Source organism: Dendrobates tinctorius, unplaced genomic scaffold, assembly GCF_039654945.1.
Source record: "Dendrobates tinctorius isolate UK_male_01 unplaced genomic scaffold, ASM3965494v1 ptg000103l, whole genome shotgun sequence".
Lineage (NCBI taxonomy): Eukaryota > Metazoa > Chordata > Amphibia > Anura > Dendrobatidae > Dendrobates > Dendrobates tinctorius.
The window spans coordinates 3928155-3941320 of NW_027361771.1; the positions used below are offsets into that span (position 1 = coordinate 3928155).

At 47.7% G+C, this 13166-nt stretch overlaps 2 protein-coding genes across 3 annotated transcripts in view; one reads left to right on the plus strand and one right to left on the minus strand.

The window, feature by feature from the left end:
* HID1 (HID1 domain containing) overlaps positions 1-1469 on the minus strand; it is a 109408-nt gene extending 107939 nt beyond the window's left edge. Inside the window, exon 1 of the mRNA XM_073587959.1 lies at positions 1226-1469. Within this exon, the coding sequence (XP_073444060.1) occupies positions 1226-1291 (66 nt within the window). The 5' untranslated portion in view covers positions 1292-1469. The remainder of the gene's footprint in view (positions 1-1225) is intronic.
* A 192-nt stretch (positions 1470-1661) lies between these two features.
* CDR2L (cerebellar degeneration related protein 2 like) overlaps positions 1662-13166 on the plus strand; it is a 28233-nt gene continuing 16728 nt past the window's right edge. The window contains exons 1-3 of one of the 2 annotated variants that reach the window (XM_073587961.1): positions 1662-2226; positions 6874-6979; positions 9149-9261. In XM_073587961.1, the coding sequence (XP_073444062.1) occupies positions 9223-9261 (39 nt within the window). In that variant the 5' untranslated portion in view covers positions 1662-2226; positions 6874-6979; positions 9149-9222. The remainder of the gene's footprint in view (positions 2227-6873; positions 6980-9148; positions 9262-13166) is intronic. The other variant, XM_073587960.1, reaches the window with a different exon arrangement.

The following is a 13166-nucleotide window of genomic DNA, read 5'->3' on the forward strand; positions in this document are numbered from 1 at the left end:
GCTACATGATGCAGGTGTAGTGCCCGGTGCAGGGTGTAAGAGGCTACATGATGCAGGTGTAGAGCCCGGCGCAGGGTGTAAGGGGCTACATGATGCAGGTGTAGTGCCCGGTGCAGGGTGTAAGAGGCTACATGATGCAGGTGTAGAGCCCGGTGCAGGGTGTAAGAGGCTACATGATGCAGGTGTAGAGCCCGGCGCAGGGTGTAAGAGGCTACATGATGCAGGTGTAGAGCCCGGCGCAGGGTGTAAGAGGCTACATGATGCAGGTGTAGAGCCCGGCGCAGGGTGTAAGAGGCTACATGATGCAGGTGTAGAGCCCGGTGCAGGGTGTAAGAGGCTACATGATGCAGGTGTAGTGCCCGGTGCAGGGTGTAAGAGGCTACATGATGCAGGTGTAGAGCCCGATGCAGGGTGTAAGAGGCTACATGATGCAGGTGTAGAGCCCGGTGCAGGGTGTAAGAGGCTACATGATGCAGGTGTAGAGCCCGGTGCAGGGTGTAAGAGGCTACATGATGCAGGTGTAGTGCCCGGTGCAGGGTGTAAGGGGCTACATGATGCAGGTGTAGTGCCCGGTGCAGGGTGTAAGGGGCTACATGATGCAGGTGTAGTGCCCGGTGCAGGGTGTAAGGGGCTACATGATGCAGGTGTAGAGCCCGGTGCAGGGTGTAAGGGGCTACATGATGCAGGTGTAGAGCCCGATGCAGGGTGTAAGAGGCTACATGATGCAGGTGTAGAGCCCAGCGCAGGGTGTAAGAGGCTACATGATGCAGGTGTAGAGCCCGGCGCAGGGTGTAAGGGGCTACATGATGCAGGTGTAGAGCCCGGTGCAGGGTGTAAGAGGCTACATGATGCAGGTGTAGAGCCCGGCGCAGGGTGTAAGGGGCTACATGATGCAGGTGTAGAGCCCGGTGCAGGGTGTAAGAGGCTACATGATGCAGGTGTAGAGCCAGGTGCAGGGTGTAAGAGGCTACATGATGCAGGTGTAGTGCCCGGTGCAGGGTGTAAGAGGCTACATGATGCAGGTGTAGTGCCCGGTGCAGGGTGTAAGGGGCTAGATGATGCAGGTGTAGAGCTCGGCACACAGAGGCATGGAGCAGATGGCCGTGTATTACACGTACGAGCCCTTCGCTCCCTGCTGCACCATATGTAGCATACAGTCACCTGTTCCGTGCAGCTCCTATGGCCACAGGTGTGGACTCGCGGCCCCGCCCCCAGCTCCCGGTACCTGTGTTTTCGTTGTCAGCTGGATGACCGCCTTCCTGAAGTTCAGCTTCGTGTCCGTGTTCCCCATCCCGGTGCCGGCTCTAAGCCCAGCCTGTTCACGGCCCGGTCTCTACCAGATCCGCCCACAGCAGGCGAGGAACCGGATCAGTCAATCAACGGTGAATGCCGCGCCCTCTTGCGTCACCAGGCCCGCCCACTCAGCTGGCGTATGCAGCTCTCCAGCACGGACTGGGCACGTTGACCTCGCTGGCCTCCGCCTACATGAGTAGGCACGCCCACGTTATTAGTCTCCGCCCAGTTATCATGTAATCGCTCGTTTCTATGCGTGTGTGCTGGGACATGTACCAGTGGCGCTCTCATGTATGTCGTCACTGTCGCGGCACAGTAATGCGGTGACCCTGCAGCGGCAATGCACGGGTTAAGGATGCCGGAGCCCGGATGATGATGTGGGGAGGAGGGGAACACGGCCTCCAATCAGCAGCGTTCCAGCCTGGATTTGAGGGGCGGGGCGTAGCCGGTCCAGGCCCAGGGATGTGACGGGATGCTAAGGGGAGCCGGGATACAGGACCGGGTAGAGCGGGGGTGTGCAGCCCCACAGGGCGCTGGGTGACGAGCAGTGGCCGGGCCAGCAGGTGGGGGCCGCCCCTATACCACAGTGGTGCGGTCCATGAGCAGTCATCATGCCACACGCTGCACACAGATCCTGGGCATTGTAGTGGGTGGCAGGCCTCCGTCACACACGGCGCCAGTGCTGGCTGCACGCTGCTGTCCAGTGTGCACAGGGGCAGCAGAAGACGCGTGCGCTTCTGACCGTTGATCACGCTGATTATTAGACAAGGTGCAGGCCTGTCTATGGGCGCGGAGATTAGGGGAAGGGTCACTAATCCCCTGCTCCTATCCCACCCATAGGTCCAGCTGCCCTGATGTTGGGGGCAGGAAGAATGGAGGAGTTCCACAGCGAGGAGGACGAGCCTTGGTATGACCACCATGACCTGGAGCAAGGTAAGAGATGGGCCCAGGTCCGGCCTGTGGGGTCGCATGCCCCCATCACATGTCTGGCTGCTTTATACACGGCTCTCTCCCCCTGTGTAAACCTATGGTCACACCTTGCTTTTGCACTGTTTTTTATCACAAGCCTAAATCTGCCAAAACACCTGTTTTTCATCGTTTTTGCCCCGTTATTTTTGTGTGTGGATTTCTCTACCGTCCGTAGTTTTTTAGAAACCAAAAAACGATGTAAAAAAACCCCAACTTTATTATTATAGCGCCATTTATTCCATGGCGCTTTACATGGGATTTTATGCACTTTCTCATTCTTTGCTATGGGTGAACAAATGCTGCAGAGACATGGAAATAATTGACTTGCTGCTGATTTAAATAACAGTTTTTTCCAATTTGGCAAAAAAAAAAAAAAAAATCTCATAGCTTTTGCTGGAATTGTAAAAAGCAGCTTTTAATTTGCATAAAGCCACCAATCAGTGGAGGGGGTGAGATTATACGGAGCTCATGAATATGGATGATAACCTGGCGACAGGTTTACTGGTCCTCTAGTGATAATCTGCTGATTAAAACATTCTTCTGAAAACTACGGCAGGAAGCGAGATGTAGCTGGAAAGACTGCGTTATGCTGCGCTCAGATTCGCTAGAAAGAACCTGGTGAGGCCTTTTAAATAGTACATTAAAATTTGGGTTTTAGCTACCACCCACCCCTGCGTGATCCCACCGTACAGGAGGCTGCTCCCTCGCTCGGCCAGCTGTTCGGTACATTCCTACTGTAGCTTTTTGAAGACTTTTCCCTTAGGCCCAGTTCACACGAGTGTAGAAACAAATCATCTGAATTTACTCCACAGAACTAGAGCATTTCCCACTTGTACTGGCATTTGTATATATCAGCAGAAAATAACATTTACAAAACCACAAACATTTTACTATGTTAATAATCTATTTATATAATTGCCTTGTAATGTTTTCATTTCCTGTTCTGTCCAGATGTCACCGTATCCCAGAATTCCAAGCGGAGGAAGTTCACCGACCGCCATATTGGGACACCCAAGTGATGGGTGTCTCAATATGGAAACTGCTGCTGGTACCAGCCTGTTGTGCGGTACCGCAAGCGGAACACCGTCGCACCACACACACACACTCTTTACGCCGTATGCAACACATTCACACTCACACACTCAGACTCACAAATTCATACGCTCACACACACATTCACATACACACAATCCTCTATGCACCACACACACACTCACGCAGCCTCTTGAGCGGTACCACCAGCGGATATATATCTGTAAAATCAAATGCCACATGGATGATTCGTCTAGTCAAGTCTCATCCTGCAATTCTTATTTATTTACTTTTTTCACATGGAAATTCAAAATAAAGAAATACAATAGTCATCTGAGTAGTCCTGGTGAATAACATTGTTACTAGGGAAGTCCACGTGAGGCCACTTATTTCCATGGACAGCACTTGGACCAGAATAATGTTGTGTGAACATGGCCTTACTCTTTGTGCAGCGCTGCACACTTTCTAGGATCTGCTGCCTTTTTAATATGACATGTTGTTTTTTATTTAGTTTTTCCCTCATTTCCTTCAATAAAGACATTAATTAGAATAAAGCTCTTGTACACTGTATATTGGCATCCCTTAAAGGGAACCTGTCCCCCAACCCCCCCCCCCCCCCCCAAGGCGTTTTTAATTAAAGGCCCCGTTACACATAACGATTTCCCAGCGATCCCACCAACGATCTGACATGGATGGGATCGCTGGGACATCGTTAGGCTGATCGCTGGTGAGCTGTCACATACACAGCCCCTCCAGCGATCAGGACCAGCGAGCAAGCTGGTTTTCAATGTAAGCAGCGGGTATCTAATAGCTGCGCGGCTCCTAGATACCCGCTGCTTACCCTGGAAACCAGTGTCGCTGATCGCTGGTCTCTCGCTGGCCAGCGGGAGACCAACAATCAAAAAACGGCCCAGGACGATGGAGCACGATCAGCGATACCCGGCAGGGGGGCCTGTCGCTGAGCCATGTCACACACAGCGATGACGCTGACGAGATCACTGTGGCAAAGTCAGCAATCACGCTGGCGATATCGCTGTGTGTGACGGGGCCTTTAAAGAGCCACATTCAACAGCACTAAGGCTGCATTCTGTGAAGGTGGCTCTTCCGTTTCTGATCCCCAGGAATGCCGAAATATCGACTTTTATAATTAGCTCCTCATACCTGTAATGTGTCCCATAGGTATGGTGTGTCCACCTGAAGCAGCCACCTCCCCGCCGTCAATCATGCCCGCTCTGCGCCACCTCCTCCTGCTGCCTTGCTGTCGCCGTTACATGGCACAGCGCAGGCTCCCGCCGGTAACAGTTCTTGCACTGTCCAGATTCCCAGCCCCACAGTGTGAATATATCATAACACACTGCGGGGCGGGATCTGGGGCCTCCACAATGCGCAGGCGCAATAGCCTGATGTCGGTTCTCGGGCAGCGCACACTGCGCATGCCCGAGAACTCTTGTCACAGCGGAGGCGCCAGCATTCAAAACAGGAGGAGGCAGCGACACATGGGCATCATGATAGACGGATGGTGGGCGGCGCCGAGACACAGGACAGAGGCATGATTGACGGATGGTAGGCAGCTGATACAGGGGACACACCATACCTATGGGACACATTACAGGTATGAGGAGCTAATTATAAAAGTCAATATTTCAGCGTTACTAGGGGTCAGAAACAGAAGAGCCACCTTCACAGATTGCAGCCTTAGTGCTGCTGAAGGTGGCTCTTTAACTGAAAAACGCCCTGGGGGGGTGACAGGTTCCCTTTATGGAGTCATTCAGACGTCTTCAAATCCTGCCCCAACAACAAGTCTATTGACATTATATTAATCCATACACATTGTCAGGCTGCCACTTGGATCTACTGGTCTTGGGCTACATTCCCACAGTGAGGTTTTGGTGCGTTTTTGATGTTGCAGATTTTTTTGCACCTATTAAGTAAATTGGGTTACTTGCGTTTTTGTGTGCAGTTTTTTCCATGCATTTTTGCACATTTTTGTCTTATGTTGGGGTGTGATGCTTTAAATAAATCTTTTTTTTTTTTTTTTTTTTTTTTTTTTTTTTTTTTTTCCCTGATATTTGGCTTTGACAAGCTTTATTTTATACAGCAGCTGTGCAGATTACATGGAAACTCACTAAAAACGCATATGTGTTTTGTATCTACGGAATTTCCATACCTGTTGCACGTCTACGGGGAAAATTTCCACAGACAACTCGGTGTACTCGTAAGAGACATTGACTTGTTGCAGATTTGAAACTCAAACCACAGGTCATTTTATGCTACTTAATTTAAAAAAAAAAAAAAAAGCACGAGATTTCCATAAATCCCATCCATACATATTTTAATTATGTGGTTAAGCGCAACAGCCGTAGATAAAGTCGTAGCGGTAGCAATTATAGTAGTTTTCCATAATGAATACTTCAGGCATAGAATAGGCAGATGTGCACAAGAGCCATCACAGAATCCCCTGTGTAACAGAAGAGTCTAGACATTCCCTATAAATTCTATAGAGCATCTACTGTGGTGGGGGTGGATGGTCGCTTTAACAATTTCTGCAACTGACTGCTCCGATATTGAATGGTGAGATATGAAATCTGCTGTAAATTCCAGAAAAAAAATATCTGCAGCCAATAGGACATGCTGGTAATTTGAAAATCCAAGCTGTATGTCCTGCAATTTTGCAAACTGCTCCAGGTCTCTCATCAGCGCCTTCTCCCAACAGCAACTTTAAGATCAATGGGATTTAGATCCAGACTCATTGCTGGCCACTTCAGAACTCTCCAGCACTTTTTTTCTTTTCATTTCTGGGTGCTTCGGGAAGTATGTTTGGGGTCATTGTCCTGCTGGAAGACCCATTACCTAAGACACAAACCCAGCTTTCTGACACTGGGCACTACATTGCTACCCAAAGTCCTTTGGTAATCTCCAGATTTCCTGATGCCTTGCATACAGTCAAGGCACCCAGTGACAGAGGCAGCAGAACAACATCAAAAAATCTTTGAACCACCACCATATTTGACTGTAGGTGCTGTGTTCTTTTCTTTGTAGGCCTCATTCTGTTTTCAGTAAACAGTAAAATTATGTGCTTTTACCAATAAGCTCTATCTTTGTCTCCCCTGTCCACAAGAAGCTTTCACAGAAGGATTTTGACTTACTCACATATATTTTGACAAACTGCAGTCTAACTTTTTATATCTCTGTGTTATCAGTGGGATCCTCCTGGGTCTCCTGCCATAACGTTTTCTTTCAGTCAAATGTTGACCTATAGTTTGTGGTGACACTGATGCACCCTTTGTTGCAGCTTGAGATTCTTTGGAGTTTGATTGGGGGTGCTTATCCACCATCCGGACTATCCTGCATTGCAACCTTTCATCAATTTTCGATTTTTCTCTGCCGTCCAAGGCCAGGGAGATTAGCTATAGTGCCATGGGTTTTAAATTTCTTTATTATTTTGTTCACGTTGGACAAAGGAACATCAAGATCTCTGGAGATGGACTTGTAACCTTGAGGTTGTTGATATTGTTCACCAATTTTGGTTCTCAAGTCCTCAAACAGTTCTCTTGTCCTCTTTTTGTTCTCCATGCTTAGTGCGACACTCACAGAAACACAATGCAAAGATTTAGTCAGGATCTCCCCTTTTCATTCTGGATTCAGCTGTGATTTTCATATTGCCCACACCTATTACTTGACACAGGTGAGTTTGAACAAGCATCACATGCTTGAAACAAAGCTGTTTACCCACAATATGATATACCATATTTTTCGGATTATAAGACTCACTTTTTCCCCCAAATTTGGGGGGAAATGAGGGTGCGTCTTATGATGCGAATATGCTTTACTGGCCGTAGTGGAGCAGGGTCCCAAGGTCGCTGCTGGAGGAGGCAAGATTGGAGTGTTGCTGCAGAGTGGGATGAGGGGGTGTTCAGATGTGCAACGCTGTGGGTGTTCGGTGGTGTGGTGGCTGTGCCGACATTTTGTGAAAGCCTGGAGCCCCAGGACTTCAATGGTTTAGTATGCAGTGGACTCGGGGACAATGGCTGCCGGGGGCGGCGCATGCGAAGATGGAGACCTTGGCACCAAGATCTCGGGAGATGAGATCTCAGTGCCAAGATCTCCATCTGCGCATGCGCCGCCCCCGGCAGCCATTTTCCCGGAGTCCACTGCATAGTAAACCATGGAACTGCTGGGGCTCCGGGCTTTCACAAAAAGTCAGCGAGCCCCAGCATCACCGAACACCCGTAGCGTCACACACCTGAACGAACACCCCCTCATCCCAGCCTATAGCAACACTCCACTCTTGCCTCCTCCAGCAGCGACCCTGGGACCCTGCTCCACCGCGGCCTGCACCACCGAGCACCCGCAGTGTCACACATCCGAACACCCCTTTCTCCCAGTCTGGGGTCTGCAGCATGGCCCCACTCTGCCTCCGCCTGAAGCGACCCTGGGACCCCGCTTCACCGCAGCCACCACCCCCGGTAAGAAACAATGCACATGGATTGTAAGAAGCATCACTGTTTTATTAAAAAAGTTTTTTCTATTTTTCGCCTCAAAATTTGGGGTTCGTCTTACAAAACCGCAAAATACCTTATGTGTCACAGTTTAGAGCCTAAATTGTGCAGGTCTACAAATTTGTTACCCACAGCCTGTCAATTCTTCCAGTAAATCCTTAGCATTTCAACAACAAAATACGCAGAATTTAGTTTTTGTTGCTTTGGAATTATGTTCCCGAGAATTCACAGCATATCTAAACCAGATATACAGTATGTACCCTGTGGATGCCAGCAGGCAGAGGGAGAAGCTGTCATCCAGGTGAGCAGTGTGGTTGTGGGTAGAGATACATAGCGCATGGGACAGGTGTTCCCTCCTTGTGACCACATCAGCACAGGACGAGGTTTCTGATAAGGGCAGGGACCAAAATACTGCTGAATCAAAAATGTGATATATGAAAATATGCCACCATTTTAGTATTGAGATATCTATTGTTTGTGATAAAAAGAAAGCAAGCCTGGAAGGGTATCAAGAGAATACTTAATAACAAAGTCACTCACCAGCAGTGAGCCCACATGCTGATGGTTTCCATGCCTCATCATGATTATATAATTTTTTATCATTAAACTGCACCATTCCATCGTTTTTAGTTTGTTTTATTTATTTCAGTACTAAAGTGGTGCAACTAGCACAAGATCCCTGCATCTAAAATTATACTCGCTGCCCGCCGTCTTCAGCTCATCTGGCGCCCCTCGGGTCCCATGGTGCTATCTTGTGACTGCAACTTCTGACTCATCAGAAATCAGAAGAAACAGTCACAAGCTCTCAGTGTAAGAATACAAGTCTCATAGACTTGCATTGAGAGCTGTGACCTCCGGCTCGTTCCATGAAATTCTGAAGTGATCCGGTAGGTTACAAACTGCTTGGGCGTGATCGGAGCAGTACTGATAAAAGATGAACACTGTGGCAGGCAAGTATGCGAGTAGTAGCAGAGAACTTGCATTAATTGCACCACTGCAGTACAAAAAAGACCTGCTGGAGTGGTGCTTTAAAAAAATATAACCTGTTCTGGGGCTTTACTTTCTTGCATGTTTATTCTTCAAAATTGAGAATTTTTGCATGACTGTATCTGCTTCGTGCTTGCATACACTCGTGACTAAAAGCCATCCATTGTTTTCTCAATGAATTATGAATGTGCGGTGCCTGACAGTCTAACACAATGATCCATTTTCTCAGAAGCTGAGGCTGTGAGATATGAATACTAGGTAGCAGAGGAAATTGAGATTACAAATATGAATAATATATATGTGTATTCCGAAAGGCTGGCAACAGAGAAGCTGATTTCATGGATTAATCATACGTTTCTCTCTATCAGATCTGCATCTGGCAGCAGAACTGGGGAAGACCCTGTTAGAGCGCAACAAGGAGCTAGAAGTATCTCTGCAGCAGATGTACCTGAGCAATGAGGACCAGGTGCAGGAGATTGAGGTAAAAGGACATCATTGAAGGGGTTTTCTATCCATATTCCCACTGGGCACTTATTGATGTCATAAAGGTGGGGTTCCCTGCTTTGGATCTTCCTCTATGGCTGGGGTCAGACTTGCGAGAAACTCGCACAAGTCTTGCACATCAATACCCGGCACTGCTGCCGGCACTCGCATCGGAGCGCTCAGCTGCATGCATTTCTATGCAGCTGAACTCTCTGGTCCCGAGCACCGTCGGCAGTGCCGGGTATTAACGTGCGAGCTTCTCGCAAATCTGACCCTGACCTATGAGCCACAGGAAGATGATGAAAATGACTTCTGCAGTGGTGGCCCAGAATGTTCTTTCATTACATGGTTAATCATACATGGTCGACCATTCTTGAATTTAACGTAATGCTACATTCTCAATGAAGTGGCCGTTGCATGAAAAATTAATTCTAATTACTGACCTGTCTCTAATCTCCACTTTGTATCTAAACGCCCAGAATGCTCTATCTATTCTCTGGAGTTTTTACAATCAGGTTTCTGATCTTAACATTTTACAAAAACTGCCCTTACTAAAGTCTCTAATGATCTAGATCTACTAAAGGTCTAAATCTAATGGTATCTACTCAGGGCTGATTCTCCTGGACCTCTGCAGCATTCGACTCCGTGGATCACTAGCCCAACCTCATATGCTCCCATTTATATGTCTCAAGGACACCGCACTCTTATGGTTCTCCTCCTGCCTCTCTGACCGCTCCTTCAGTCTATTAATTGCAGACTCTTCTTTCTCTCCTCTTCCTATCGGGATTCTTCAGTGCTCAGTCCTAGGCCCCCTTCTCTTCTCTCTATACACTGTTCCTTTTTTACAAACCATAACCAGATTTAGTTTTCAGTACCATCTCTTTGCCGATGACCCCCAGTTTTACACATCTTCCCAACATCACTCATGCATTACTATAAAATACCAGTGACTGTCTGGTGTCTCTAACATCATGTCTTCCCACTATCGGAAATTGAATCTCTCCAAAACTAAACTCCTTGTGTTTCCTCCCTCTACTAATCTACGTAAGCCTGGTATTGCCATATCTATGGGTGGTTCTATCATAGCTGTCTTGGGATAATATTTGACTCAGAGCTTTCCTTTGCTACTTTAAGCAATCATTCACACTCTTTAAGTCACCTTCATCTCAAAAACATCCACAAAATCCACATTTTTAATAAGAAAAAAAAATCAAAACTGCAAAAATTTTAATGTGGCTCTAATTCTTTACAGTCTTAACCCCTTCACGACATGTGCCGTACCTGTACTGCGCATGACGTGTCCCTCCCTTTGATGTGGGGTTCGCCGCTAAGCCCACAGCTTTCCCAGCACAAGTCAGCTGTTTTGAGCAGCTGACATGTGCCCCTAACAGCCGCGGGTGGAATCGCGATCCACCTGTGGCTGCTAACCCGTTAAAGGGGATCTGTCACCCCATTTTAGCCCTATCAGCTGCCAGCACCGCCATCAGGGGCTTATCTAGAGCATTCTGTAATGCTGTAAATAAGCCCCTGATGTAACCTTAAAGATAAGAAAAGAGTTAGATTATACTCACCCCGGTGTTCGGTCCGGTCCGATGAGTGTCGCCGTCCCATCCGTCGCCTCCCATCTTCATATGATGATGTCCTCCTTGCTTCTCCCTCGGCTCCTGTGCAGGCGTACTTTATCTGCCCTGTTGAGGGCAGAGCACTGCAGTGCGCAGGCGCCGGACCTCTCTGACCTTTCCCGGCGCCTGCGCACTGCAGTACTTTACTCTGCCCTCAATAGGGCAGAGAAAGTACGCCTGCACAGGAGCCAAGGCAGAAGCAAGGAGGAGGACATCATCATATGAAGATGGGAGGCGCCGGACCGCGACACCCACCGCACCCTACCACGCCCTCCGGTGAGTATAATCTAACGTGTTTTTCTTATCTTTCTGGTTTCATCAGGGGCTTATCTACAGCATTACAGAATGCTGTAGATAAGCCCCTGATGGCGGTGGCCGCAGCTTATGGCGCTAAAATGGGGTGACAGAATCTCTGACAGCAGCATTTCATGTGATTGTGCCGAAAGCTCGACACTAATCCCGCCCATCAGCGCCCGTGTCCCATGACCGCGGGTCACTGATGGGTTGGCATGACAACCTGGGTGTCTGCAGGAGACCCCTGTGGTTGTCATTTTTCCTGGATTGCTATGAGCACCGCCTAGCTCATAGCAAGTGAGCATATCTGATCACCTGTGTGTAGCAGAGGCTATCGGATTATCGCAGCTTCTAGTCTCCCATGGAGACTATTGAAGCAAGTGAAAAGTAAAAAAAAAAAAATGTTTTTTAAAAAATATAAAAGTTCAAATCGCTCTCTATTCGGCCCAATCAAAATAAAACAATAAAAAAATACACATATTTGATATCATAAACTCAACACCCTTTAGGCTACTTCAAGCAAAAAGGATCCACAATTTTTTTTGTTTTTTTTTTTAAAATAAAATCAATGCATTTTATTAAATCAAAATAAAAATACAATTATGTGACAGAGCAAATCACTATGCAGGCAAAAAAGTACAGGGATCAAAATGAATCAATATTCAATATGAAGCCATAATATCTATATAACCTATTGACAGGCAAAAGAAAAAAATATAAATAAAAGTGACATGTGCAACACTTATTGATATACCTCACCAGTTAGTAATCAAAACTGGGTTTTCAATTCCTCCAATTTGGCTAATTATACCATAAAACTGATACTGTGCAAATTAATCATGGCATGGAGTGGCCAGCATATATGTAAAGTGCATCAGTGCTTATATATACGGGTCATAAGACCCATTAGAAATGCTGCCCCCACTTTCCATACAAACTAGAAGCCACATATACAGTATCAGAGTGAAAAGTGCTTGCTACCATAATACTAGTAAAGTGCTTGCTAGTGCATAGTTTGTGTCAAATATTGCCCATAATAGATCGTGACCGAGACTTGCATTAGGATATGTATAAATCCCCCTGGCCTGCCGCCTCAACGCGCGTTTCACCGCTTCTTCCTCAAGAGGTGCCTAAAATGCATTGATTTTTTTTTTTAAATAAAAACTCGTGGATCCTTTTTGCTTGAAGTAGCCTAAAGGGTGTTGTGTTTATCATAGTTGTATAGAGTTCTGAGATTGATTATCATTCCATGATCTATGGGAATTTTGAAGGTCTTACATATTTGGTATCGCCGCGTTCAGAATCGCTCTATCAAGCTATAAAAATAATTATTCTGATTGGTAAACGGCATAGCGGAAAAAAAGTCAAAACCCCAGAATTCCTTTTACTCTGTCGCCTAATTGGGGGACACAGAACCTTGGGTGTTATGCTGCTGTCCACTAGGAGGCGACACTATGCATAATCTGAAAAAGTTTAACTTTGGCTCCTCCTCTGCAGTATACACCCCTGGACGGCGTCAGCCTTCTCCAGTTTTTGCTTAGTGTCGCAAGGAGGCACACCTTTTTTCTTCCGTTTTTTGCCTTTTTTTCACGGAAATACAGATGAAGAAAAGTGGGTCTCCAGCGAGACTCCCGGCATGGCTCCCTCCTCGGTCCCCTATTAGGGGTACCCGGTTGAGGTCGAGGTGGTTTTTTCCCCATGTCGCTCCCTCCCCAGTCCCTCGGGTCCTGGTTCGAGGTCGAGACCCCCCTCCTTCCCCAACCCCTTTAAGGGGTCTGGGTTGAGGTTGAGGCGAGGATGAAGACCCCCTGACGGTGACAGACGCACCCTCCCTAATCCCCCGCAGGGGGTATTAGTTGAGACGCCTCAGGTAGGGTCGGAGATCAGGCAGCATTTCGCAGCTTCCAGGGACCCCAGGCTGGCTGAGGGATCCTGTTGGGGCCGGGGGAGGGTGCGGACTGGATGGCACAGCAGAGACAGGGTTTTT